Below are 13,400 nucleotides of genomic sequence, written 5' to 3' on the forward strand. Positions count from 1 at the left end.
AATTCTCGTTCCAAAAGAAACCTGCCATAACTTCACAGTACAGCCCTGTACTCTCTCTGATCCTACCTTTCTACAGACTTTTAACCCCCACCCCACCCCCGAACCCCTCCAAGTGACCACAGAAGAACAGCTGCTGCGGTCTTGGCTTGAAAACTCTGCTGTGTGCCCTTTCCATCTGTCTGTGCTGGGCCCTGGACCCCTGTGTCCTTGAATCCCCCCTCCAGGCCATAATCTACTGGGAAAATAGGTTTTTTATATAAAAAAGCCTATCATTTTACATAGAGGTCTGCAGAATAGTCCATTTAAGTAAAATGAGAATTGTCTGTTTTTGTACAGTTTGGTGGTAATGATTGTCTAGGAGAGTTAAATGAATTTTTTCCATTCTTGTTTGGCATTATTTTCCTTCTAATATAGATTTGAGGTGTTCAGTGAGTGAGATTCAGTGGTCTGAGTGCATTATTCAATTCATGATGCATTTTATTGACATACTTACACATTTTGTGTATGGCATTCCAGAGCCAAATAAACATTTGTGGTCCATTTATTTGTCTTTTATATTTACTTTGGATGCTAGAGTTAAAGGACCAGCCTAGTACTTTAATTCAGTACTCACAAATGAGTCAAAAAGTTTACAGACATTTTTCACAGTCTGCCTCCCCTAAGAGGAGGAAAACATATGGAACAAGCTTTCTATGCTGCTTTTCTGGAATAAATTGCTTCCCCCAAAAGTGGCTATTTATAAGGCTAATTGCTCCAAGACTACAGATGTCAAAATCATCCCACATAGATCTGTTGCTTTACTAGGCTTCTTCTAGTGTCAATTTGAGAAATTGCCCTCCTCAATGAGCAGAAGACACCTCTGGGAAGACAGAAATTAAGGAGTCCTACCCATAAATATTTCCCTGCTAGTTGTTATTTGGGTAGAAACCTAGTCTTCAGCTGTTTAGCCCTATTAATAGTATACTCTTAATAAATATTTACTGAATTGAATTATAAATGTTTACCTACCCATTAGTCAAGTACATAATCATTTGTATTTGGCCAATGGGACATACATCTAGGTCATTTATTTTACTCAGAAAGGTGAATTATTAAATATGGTATACTACCTGGAAAATCCAAACTTAAAATATCATTAATTACTATTAATAAAACTTTCTATCTGTGCCAAATGTTTGTAAACATCATTTTAAGGTTTTATTCAACTCTTTTCCTTTATTAATGAGGAATACATTGATATTTTTTCCCTAAACAAATGAAATATGAGAAGTTTAGTTATAACAAACTCTGCAAGATATTGGTGGATATGTATAATAAATCCATAATAAAATATATTTTAAAAGATTGAATTTTAAAAAAGTCTTAAAACCACATATTCAGAGACCTTGTCTAGGCTCCATGCCTCTGCCATATTGCTATTAGCTACTTGATTTCAGATCTGCTTTTATATTCCATGCTATTTGAAGGTATCATTCTTTCAGAGATTGGAGATATGATAGGAGGGGACAGAGACTAGAAGACAAATTAAGAAAAACAAAGATTCACATTTTTGACTAAATTACCCCCAAAAGAGTGAATTGAAAATTTTAAAAATTGGCAGGAAATCTCTTACTTAAAAAGATTATTCTTGCCTTCCTCCTTAAGGGATTTAATAACCTGTTAACCTCATTCTCCATCTGGATTTGCAATATTGAAAATATATACCTAATTCTACACTAATAAGACATATTGACTTTTTGTTGTTGAATCATTTGAGTCATGTCTGACTCTTCATAGCCCCATTTGGGATTTTCTTGGCAAAGATACTGGAGTGATTTGTCATTTCCTTCTCTAGCTCATTTTATAGATGAGGAACTAGGGCAAACAGGGTTATGTGACTTGTTCAGGGTTATACAGCTAGTTTTCCTGTAAATTTGTTCCATAGGTTTGTTTGCCATGATTTTTCTCTCTAAAGACAATATTTATTCCCTAAATTCATAAATATACAATTTTCCAATGAAAAGTTGTTAGCAGAGACTTGAATTTTATCAGTTGATGATATCTTTATAATTAGACATTATAATTATAATTTAGCACCCTTTCTCCAGAATCACAAGGGACCCGATTGTTTCATTCAGTCTCCTTGTGATTCCTTGCTCTAATGCTGTGGTCTTACCAACGCACCTAACATGTCTTCCCATTTAGAAACTGACCCAGATCAGATCAAGTCTTCCTAGGAGATGTCAGATTAGAGATAACCTAATGCCAGATTAGGCCACCTGATTTTTTTTTGAACTTATATTTCCCAAGTCATTCTAGAAATTTTGGATTGAGGTAGAGAATTGGTAGTATTTTGTCTGTCTTTCTGGAAGAAGACCATGACATTAGGGAGATGATGCCATGACAAACAGGTGAATTGGATTTGAGTGAGGAGGGCTGGCTGTTTTAAATCACCAGCCTCACTTTCTCCTTTAGAGTCAGCTGGGTCCAGTGGCCAGATATCGATCAGGACAACTGGAGGTGGTCCTGGATGAGAGGTAGGGTTAAGTGATTTGCCCAAGATCACACAGCCAGTGCTCTGTCCACCATGCCACCTAGCTTCCTTTGGTGGGGAACTAAAGCATATGGTCATTCACCTCCTTCAATTTGATTCCACCAAAAGGGTCACAAGAAAGAAGGAAATGGTGACTTTATTATAGGGAAAAGAACAAAAGTGATGGGAAATTTAGATGGGGAAAACATTTTTTTTTATTGTATGGAAAAATAGAAGACAATATAAAGGTTCCAAGAATCCAATTAAAAATGATGAATTGTAAGATGTTTTCCAAGTGACAACATAGGAACTATTGAGTAGTATAGGGATGACAATAGAGGACAAAAAGATCAACTCTATGAGATGTTTCTTTAAGCCATATTCAGAATTCTTCCACATCAAGGGAAGAAATGTATTTCATTTTAACTATCCGACTTCCCTATGGCTGTCTGAGCCTGATAGTTGTGATCTAGCTGTTTTCTCTGCTTTTTCTTTTTCTTTCCATCTTCTTCCTTGCTGGTCACAGCCCCCAGCAGACCCTATTAAGCTTCTCATTCAAGAAATCAGCCAGGATAACCTCCGACTTACAGACTAACTTTCCTTTCCAGTGGTCTCTTGCCCTGTTGGGGAAGGAGTTGTGCTATTAAAAAAACAAGCATTGTGAAGTAGAAGTTGCTTTGGCTGATGCCTATGTATGTTGTGTTTTATTATTTAAAAAAAGTTCCATTAGCTTAAAATTCCTTTAAGAGAAATGTTTAAAGAAACCAGTCTTTGAGACAGAAGTCTACCATTTAATCCCTGACCCAGCTAGCAAGTACCCCAGTGAGGTGGGATTTGGCTATGGATTTGCTCCCCCCCCCCAGACTCTTCCCCCACTCCCCAGCCAGACCCTGAGAGTTAGAGGGTTTTCTTTTCCTCCTACAAGTGGCAACCCGAATCCCAAGTTGAAAGTGAATCTTTGCCCTTGGCCTCACTCCAGCATTCCACACTAAGCGAATAGGGATTTGGAATGTCAGAAAATAGCAAGAGGGAGGGGAAAAGATGTGCGTGCCTCTGTGAGTGAGTGTGTGTGTGTGTGTGTGTGTTTATATGTAAAAGCAACTCCTGCTGGAAGGACTTGGAGAAACTTCACTTCCTCAGGGCTGCTCTCCTCCCCCCCCCCCCCCCATCTTGGTTCCTTATTTGTACTTCTTTGAGTTTCTTCAAATTGCCCAGCCTGAGCTTGTCCCAGCAGCCCCATGTTCATTTGGAGTCCAAGGGAGTCCAGCTAAGGTATGTTGATTTCTACAGGGCTCCCCTCTTTTTCATCCCTTTGGATAAAGTGACAATAGCTGTTCCCCAGACTTCTCTGGCAAGGACAGAGGCTGTTTCACTGGACTTTCATCTCGACTCAGCAGGAGCCTGAGGTCAGGCTTTATTAAAAGGGTGAAGCCTCATTAAGAACTATCCTTTTATGGAAGATCAAGGAAGCTCCCAGGGCACAGGGAAATATCTCAGCACAATATCCTGCATCATAGAGATACCTGCCAGTCCTGGGCACCTGTGGTCAAAGCTGAATTGGAAGCATTGATGGGACACAATTTGTGGACTCTGCCTAGCTGTGGACTGGTTCAGAGCTCAAGACTATAATTACCAGGCGGTTTGCATCCTTTTTTTAGTTCTATCAAAAGGCTTTTTTGCACCCACCCAGAAGGAGGGGTTTTGGAAGGGCAGCTCACAGGACTGATTTCCCAGCCTTGAGTGAAGATTGCAAAGGCTGAGTGTCTCTCCAATTCCTGAGGAATTATGTCTTCCTTATATACTCGAAGCAAAGAGTTCACTCGGAGTAGGAAATCTCAATCTGATTCTCCCCCGGCATCTCCCTCCCCAATTGCCAAGACACTCCGAGTAAGCAGTGTTTTGATTTAATGTACGTTCATAACTATGTCAGAAGTGGAGTGTATACGTGTGGGTGTCTGTATGTGCTTGCTTTCTCTCCAGAAATGAGAATTTCCAGGGCTCATGGGACTATTAGGGGAAAAAACAAAAACTAGTGAACTTTGTAAATCAAGTCCCTATTAGCTTTTCTGTAACAAGTTATGGTTCAAAATATTTAACAAATTCCTAAGAAAAAGCAGGTTTTAGCCATGTCAAAATTCAAGTAAAGGCTTGTACTTTTTTGTGATTTGTTTGGCAACAGGATTGTTGATCTCTTGACATTTTATTATGAGAAACTTAAAAATTCTTAGTTTTGTTGAATAACTGACCTTTCTGTATATTATGTGGGAGATGGCATGTTTCAGGAGAAGTCTCCAAAAGTAAGTTAAAATTTTTCTGATTATGAAATTTTAATTCTATGTGTGTGTGATAAAGTCAGACAGAGAGAGCACACATAACAGATAGAAGAGAGAAGTGAGCTATGGGACTCAAACTTAGACTCTAGATCATATTCACACTTCAAAAAGGACAAAAGTAGCCCCTTGGTCAGAGGCAAGGCAGTTTGGGAAAGTAATGTCTGTCTAAAGTTTGGTAGTGTCTCTGACATCCTGAAGAAATGCATGTGAAATATGACTTTACATTTTTTTCTGGTTTTCACTATTAAAATAAGTCACATTTCAGGATTTGCAATTAATTTAGAAATTTCCATTGGAGCATACCAACAAATGTGAAAAACTTATTTGAATAATGTGATAAAAAATTATGGTGAGCTTATCAGTAACAGCCCTTTCCTAGAGAACTAGTTTGACTTATTTCAGAGAAAAAGAAGAGGGAAAGATCTTTGTTTCTTTTGGAGTCTATGGGGAGAAGCCAAATTGATCTGCAAGTCTCAAGAAGAATCTACCATGTCCTACTGCTTTTGAAATGTTTATTTTATGTCTAAGTCTTAGTTATTTTCTGTTTCATTTCCTATAACATAGTTACTTGGACAGTTGGATTTCATATAAGACGCATTGGTCTTTGACCCCATCTAGCTGCTTAGTTACTAAAATAGTTGGATAAGTCAGTCTCACTCATATTGTTGTGTACTGTAGCATAGACAGGGAGCCAACAGTCTTAGTGCAGTTTTAAACTTTAAAAGCTTAAGGTGCCTGCCAGTCACTCATGGTCAAGGCTGAATTGGAAACACTGATGGAATCAAACTTGCAGACTCTGCTTAGCTGTCAGTCAAATCTTTAAGCTTTGCTTGAAAGTGCACTAAGATTTTTGGGACACTGTACATTATAATGAAATTCTTGTGTATTTCTGAAAGAATATAATATGGTTGAGTCCTAGAGCCTTAGCTTCTCTTCTCTTCTTTCCTTTCTGAAGGAAACAAAAATACTCATTGGAAATATTTGGTTTAGCTACTGCTTGCTGGTCACAAAGCTCCTAATATCCTTTAGTGATCACTTCTACCCCCTTTCCATCTCTCAAGGTTATTAGCATATATTGATTATCCGTCATATGCAGTGCTTCCTTTTATCTGTCAACTTATTTTTTTCAAAAAGCTGCTTTGTTGGGATGAACAGTGGTGGGAAAAATACAAATATTGCATTATTTTAAAAAATGATAGTAATTTATAGGTTTGCTAAAAATTTAATATTATGCCTAACCCTCACTTCCCAATTGTTAATAGCATATTATTAGTAATGAGTTTTTGATGGCTAATGGCTTTAGATTGATAAAAAAAAATAGTTTCATTTCCTACTCCTTATCCTTCATGTCCATTGTTTATTTTTGTCAAATTAGGTGAAGGGTTTGAAAGATTGGGGCTATTGAAAATCAATGCTCATTCAATACATCCAGCTTAATTGGGACTTTGAACTTGTAAGAATAGAGATACTCTACAAATGCATCCATTTTTTGGAGGGGCCTGTGTTGCCTGCTGCAACATGGAGGTGTCCTTAGCTGCCCATTGTAGAGAGTTGCGGCGGTTAGTACATTGGAAATACTGCACAAACACCACAGTGAGAACTAAACCATTTTAGCACACTGTGAACAGTGAATTTATTAGAGACAACAAAGTGAAACTATTAAATTAGTCACTACATATGTAGGTCATGGTTAAATTCATTTAAAGAGTGAAGGTTGAAAGTAAAAGCTTCTGAGTGGTTGTGGGAGTTCAAAGCCCAGACAAAGTGGGGCCCCTAGAGACTGGAACTGAGGAAGCAAGGGAAAGGCTGAGTCCACAGACCGAAGGCAGTGATGAAACCATCTGTCTGTCGCCAGATCTATTATGGGGACCAACAAATCCAGGTGGAACTTGATGGAATTCTCATGAGATTCCCACTTGTCTTCCCCCAGTCTTCTGACTCCAAAGATCTCAAGAGTTATCTAATTCTGTAAATTAATTCATCAGTTTTTAGGATCAAAGCCTAGATAAAGTCATTCATTATTATCATCCAAAGCCTTTAATAAATGTTCTGTTCTAGGTTAATCTTTGTAGAGAATGAGGTACACACTTCCTGCACTGATAAGTGTGAAATAAAGAACATATGATATTGACCTTGTCTATGTTTTCTGGTAATAAAGTTAAACTTTCTTGAGTTGTTTTTCAAAGGCCCTGATACTCAAAGCTTCTTTCCTTATAAGGAAAATGTTTTGAGACAGAATTGGAAAACAATGTACAGTCAGATAGGGAGCTAATATTTTGAATGCATATTTCAAAATCATTATAAATTAAACTATGATATATTTTATTTTGCACCTAAAATATCTATATGTATATATATATACACATATATATGTATATATATATGTATATACACAAGGACAGAACAGATGTGGGTGATATTAAAACTAGCATTAGATGGTCAGTCTTTAGAGATATCTTTTCTTCCTTTGTAAAATTCCTTGCAGTAGCTGATACTGTATACAGCATTATAGAAATGGTGGGCACTTAGTGTTTTTGTCTGATATTCTAGCATTGGTTTCCAATAATTCATATTTTTCTACCATAAACTGTTTCAAAGTGACCTTCATCCTGGAGATGGCAATTTTGTTGATTTTTAAATTGGGGGAAGGGGAAAAGGGTTAGGGCAGATTTTATCTAGAGTTGTTGTAAAGGACAGCCCAGAAAATCAGAATAACTTCAATAATCCTTGCAAATTTCTGTGCAAAACAGGTAGTAACTATTGAAAATTTGAAGGGTTGCTTGTGTTCTTATATGCTAAGGTAACTAACATGAAATTCATCATATGTCAACACCATTCTCATAATTTATGGAAAAATGTTGATGTATCTTGAGAACCTTTGCATTAAACGCTGAATTTTCATTATAAACTTATTTGTAGCAATGGGATTTGACCTGTATTGAGAGTAATGGCATTTTTCATTTCAATTCAGATTGCTGCCATTCATGGTCACTATTTTTACCAGAAAATGCCAAGATTGTAGGTAGCAGTATTTTTTCATATTGTTAATGTCAGGCAGTTGTTTCAGTCATGTCCAACTCTATGACCCAATTTGGGGTTTTCTTGGTCAAGATACTGAAGCACTAACCCTGAAGTCAGGAGGATATGAGTTCAAATCCAACCCCAGATTTTTATTATCTATGTGACCCTAGGCAAGTCACTTAACTCTGAATGCTTCACATCCTGATTCATATCTGGCCACTGGACCCAGATAACTGCAGAGGAGAAAATGAAACTGGTGACTTAGCACAGCTCCCTCACTCAAATCTAATTCATCTACTTGTCATGGCATCACCTCCTTGTTGTCATAGTCTTTTTTGAAAATGAAGGTCAAACATTAGAATTTACAAACTGAAAATCCTGGTGCAGTTAGGTGGCATAGTGGATAAAGCACCAGCCCTGGAGTCAGGAGTACCTGGGTTCAAATCCGGTCTCAGACAATTACCTAGATGTGTGGCTTTGGGCAAGCCACTTAACCCCATTTGCCTTGCAAAAACCTAAAAACAAAAACAAACAAAATGAAAATCCATTAGTCATTTTACTTTATTTTTGTAACCTTAAAATCAAAAAAGTTTAATAAACATTTGGATGATAATTCAATGAGAATGGTATATCCATTCTGATGGATTCCACATCACTGTTATCCTGGCTCTGATCTTTTCAAATGTTTATTATTGATGATCATTCTGTGAACATATGTTATATCTCCCCTCTGGAAAGCACAAAACATTCCACAATGTATTTATTATCTAATCCTTTGAACCTCTGAATATTGTAACTGGGGCAACACTAATCTGGAATCCATTTTTTCCTCTACTTTATAATCCTCTGCTTTATAATCTGTTGTCATATGTTGAGAAACATTTGTCTAGTTGAATAAATGCTAATGAAGGATGCAATCTGTTAACCATTTTCTCTCTAATTAAAACCATTACAGCATTATTTTTAACTCTAATCAAGAAAATTCAATATACAATAACTTCAAACCATGGATAGTTTCATGGGCAAGTGGTTTTTGTGCATGCAGATAAGGAAAGATTTCTCCACTGATATCCACTAAGTATTTAGATTTGTAGTTGCTAGCATTAACATCTGATCATCAAACAACAGGCATCTACTATGTTCTAAGTATTATTTTAGACACCAGAGGTACAAAGGCAGAAATGAAAGAGTCCTTGCCTTCAAGGAGATTACATTGGATTGTAAAAAGAGTATATATGTATATATAAATACAGAGCATATATACAAGGTGCTTGATACTTTGAGGTAGGGAGAAAACACTAATAGATGGTTAGATTCAGGAAAGGCCTCATATAGGAAATGGTTTGTGAGTTGAGCTTTGAAGAAAAGTCAGAATTCTAAGTGAAAATGAAGAGGAAAAGCAAAGACACAGAGCAGTTGCCTGTAGATCTGGACTAGGTCCATTGAGATTTAGGAAAAGTTTATGAATGCAGCAGCTATTTCCCCAGAGTTTGAGTGAGTTTTTTTCCTTTTTCCTATATGACAGCTCTAAGAGGTCCTGTCTTTACTCCCTTTAAAGAGGGATTTCCTGTAAATGGAAAACTTGAACCTTGGATAAGTAGCATACATTAGGGGAAAAAGAATCCTACAAATCTTTGATTTGTCCCATTTCATTTAGGGTTAATACCCCAGTCTGAGAGAACTACCTAAAATGGAGGACTGGACTCCTCTATAATCTGCTAGTCATCAGGAAAAATAATGCTTCTCAAGAACAAGTGGGGAAGGAGGATCAGGAGGTTTAGCACTTTTTGTTTCCTTGTTTCTTTAATTATCTGTTGTATTTTATGTATATGTTTTTCTTTTTTTTTTAGGTTTTTTTTTTTTTTGCAAGGCAAATGGGATTAAGTGGTTTGCCCAAGGCCACACAGCTAGGTAATTATTAAGTGTCTGTGACCAGATTTGAACCCAGGTACTCCTGACTCCAGGGCCGGTGCTTTATTCACTGCACCACCTAGCTGCCCCTATGTATATGTTTTTCATATTTCTTTGATATGTTTCTATGTCATAGAAGCTAATCATTTCTTTAGCTCTACTTTTCAAAGGACAAACCTAGATTATCAGTTGTATCTGTTAAAGTATATATGTATGGTATACTGGAAGGAAACCCAAGCACAAAATCTGGGCTCCTATATTCTGGTTAGACCTTACTACTCTATGGCCTTTTTACCTAGATACACCTGAAAAAGATAAAATGGGTCATAATATGAAGTTCTCTGAAAGGAAACATGCTAGAACAGAATTGTAAGAGATTATTATTATTATTATTATTATTACTACTACTATTATTATTATTATTATTATTACAGCTTCTAAAAAGATAATGTGGACCAGACATGCAAAACAACACATATTTTTTGAGCATAGTCAATGTGAAATTTATATATATGCATGTATGTGTTTTCCAAGTTTTTTTTACAGTGGGATGAGTGTTGGTAAATTTTAGCAATCAGTTGGAGGTGGGGGTGTTGGAATGTGTCTTTGACACACTTAAGTTTAATATGCATTATTAACATTTTATCCACTATTAAATCTAGACAATCAACAATAAAATAAATCATTTCCTGATTTATAGTGTTTTCCTATTTACAAGTGTAAATGCTCATACTGAAAATTTAATAATATGCCCCCGAGAGACAATTCTAGCTAGCTGTGGCATACCACTGGGTGGGGCTCAGAGAAAAATAAATGCTTGATAATTGAAAAAGTAACAAAAAATTAAAACTCATCCAAAATAAAGAGTCTTATTTCCCAGATATTTTGAATGTATCTTTAATTGGATTTGCACTACTCAAAATAGATCTGCTGAATATCTTCAAGTCACAAAGGGTTTAATAAATGATCAGAGTAGACTTTCACATCAAGTTTCAACCTCTCCTTGGCTGTGAGTTTGGCCAATTCATTGTCCATTGTGGGTGGTGGTTATCCATAACTAGGGTGTTGACTCCAGAGCCCAACCTTGAAACCCAGCAATGTTCTTTAAAAGTTACACAACCAGTAAAGCGGCCAAACAAGACAATGAGTGTCAGATTGATACTGTGGCAGGGAGCATTCCAGAATTGCCATTGTTCATCTTGAGAAAAACTTTTTTGATGTTAAAACTGTCATATCTTTCATTGCACAGGTGTTCCTAAGAAACTTTGTAATTTATAATTAGCTTAGTAGAATCCAGAAAGTGGCAGCCCAGATGAATGGGCTCAATAAGGGGGATGAATAGAGCACCAGGCCTGGAGTCAGGAAGATTTATCTTCCAGAGTTCAAATCCAGCCTCAGATTTCTTCCCTGGGCAAGTCATTTAACTATGTTGACTTCAGTTTCCTCATCTGTCAAATGAACTGGAGATGAAATTGGTAAACCACTCCGGGATCTTTAGCAAGTAAACCCCAAATGGGGTGATGAAGAGTTAGTCATGGCTAAAAACAATTGTAGAACAACAACCACCAAGAGCAAGGCCAGCTGCAGTTAAGCACCCTAGGAGTTGATGCCTCTTCTTAGAAACAACCTTACCCATTGGAGGTGGAATCTTAAAAAATGGATGCTAAGGACACCTGTTGAGAGACAAGCCTTAGTTGCACTAAAACTAATGAAAAAATCCCCCCTTCTAGCTTCTTCTGGCTTTGATGGTTTGCTTTTTTTTTATATGAATATAGACTCGTTAGAAAGGCTTATGTGAATAGGGTAACAAAGTCATCTTCTCTGGTGAAATGGGACACTAGAGCTCTTTAATATCTATCCAAGGAAAAAGGGTGCAAGATTAGCCTAGTTAAACAAAATCCAAAAGTGATCCTAACGTCTCATCCTGGCTCTTCAACTCCCCACCAAATCTTCTTCCCAAGTTGTTAGCAAGTTCATTTGGACCTCTTCTCCAATTTCTATCAAATATTTCTCTCTCTCTCTCTCTCTCTCTCTCTCTCTCTCTCTCTCTCTCTCATATATATATATATATATATATATATATATATTTCTAATTATATACAATAGTAGTTTATACTATCATTTTTGTAAGATCTTGAATTTTACAATTCCCCCTCCACCCTTCTTTCCCTCCCCCCATGCCCCCACATTTTTTGCAAGGTTTTGTATTTTACAATTTCCCCCCCCCCCTTCCCTGCCCCCCTAACAGAAGCAATCTGATATGATCTTTACATTTGTTTCCATGATATGCATAGATCAAATTGAATGTGTTGGGAGGAAGAACAGATCCATAGGAAGAAAGAAAACATTAGAGATAGCAAAACATATGACAAGTTTTTTAAAAATTGAAGATAATAATCTTTGGTCTTAATTTAAATCCACAAGTGTCTTCTCTGGATACAGATGGTATTTTCTGTCATAGATCCCTTAAAATTGTCCCTGATTACTGAACTGATGGACTGAGCAAGTCCATCTGAAAGGGATCTTAGAGACCCTTACATCACAGAGGAGGAAGCAGACACGGATTGGTTAGTGTCTGCCCAGTTGCACAGGTTGTTCGTGGCTTGGGGAGAAATTGAACCTAACTGCAGGTTCAATGCCACATCTATAACATCATACCAACAAAGAAAATTCCTAAATTCAAAGTATTCCATTCAGGATCTGAAGGTTGGGGCCCACCTAAGGATTTAATGAGAACCTTGGCTTTCAGGATCCCCAGTCTCGCTCCAAGTTCCAAGGTTCTGCCCAGGCTTTTCCCATGGAGCCCAAATGGAGTGTCCAGCCTGGTTGTTCTCACTTCAGTGAAGCCTCACTGACCCTTCCCTCCATGAAGCCTTTCCATTATTTTTCCTGATAGCTTATACATAATATTTATTATCTATGAGACATATTTTGATTATATTCATATCATTGCTTTCTTGTATTCTTTTTCTTTTCTTTTTCTTTTTTTTCCTGTATTCTTTTTGTTTGTTCAGTATAAGCCCTTCTATTAAGGCTTTAAACATTTCTCCTCTTCCCAAGTTTAACTTCATTAGGGTAAGATTTGTATCTCGTACTTTTCTTACATCCTCCATGGTTCCTGGCACAGACCTGTGAACAGTATAGACACAGAATATATGTTGTGAAGAACTGATTGTTGTCTCCTATTTATACCTTTTCATCTCAGGGTCTGATCCCTAATGAAGGGTTGGGCTTTTCTGCTGCACCTTCCAGACTCCACAACCTCTTGACTCTCTCTTAAAACTATTTAGAGAGTTTCTTCTGATTATATTGGCAAGGACTATATTGTGGATTATAGGTAGTGCTGTTGTTGAGTTGTTTCAGTCATGTCTTCATGGTTTTTCAGTCATCATTTTCTTGGTCAAAGTACTGGGGTAGTTTGCCATTTTCTTCTCCAGTTCATTTTACTGGTCAGAAAAACTGAGGCAGAAAGGGTAAAGTGACTTGTCCAGGGTCACACTGTAATTATCTGAGGCGATATTTGAATTCATGAAGATGAGTCTTCCTGACTCTAGTCTCAGCACCCTGTTCATTACATCACCTAGCTGCCCAAATTGTAGGTAACCTTGTAAATTAGAGATGCT

General features: G+C 37.1%; 1 protein-coding gene across 8 annotated transcripts in view; it reads left to right on the top strand.

Annotated features, from left to right (window-relative positions):
* The window catches only part of PPP1R12B (protein phosphatase 1 regulatory subunit 12B), a 263,657-nt gene that overhangs the window by 209,165 nt on the left and 41,092 nt on the right, over positions 1-13,400 (top strand). The window contains exon 1 of one of the 8 annotated variants that reach the window (XM_074222386.1): positions 1,303-4,399. The exons of the other annotated variants lie outside the window; for them this stretch is intronic. Coding sequence (XP_074078487.1) covers positions 4,298-4,399 — 102 coding nt within the window. The 5' untranslated portion in view covers positions 1,303-4,297. Of the gene's footprint in view, positions 1-1,302; positions 4,400-13,400 lie in introns of those variants that run through there. 8 annotated transcript variants of the gene reach the window in all.

The sequence above is a fragment of the Macrotis lagotis genome, chromosome 2 (assembly GCF_037893015.1).
Source record: "Macrotis lagotis isolate mMagLag1 chromosome 2, bilby.v1.9.chrom.fasta, whole genome shotgun sequence".
In the NCBI taxonomy this organism is placed as follows: Eukaryota; Metazoa; Chordata; class Mammalia; order Peramelemorphia; family Peramelidae; genus Macrotis; species Macrotis lagotis.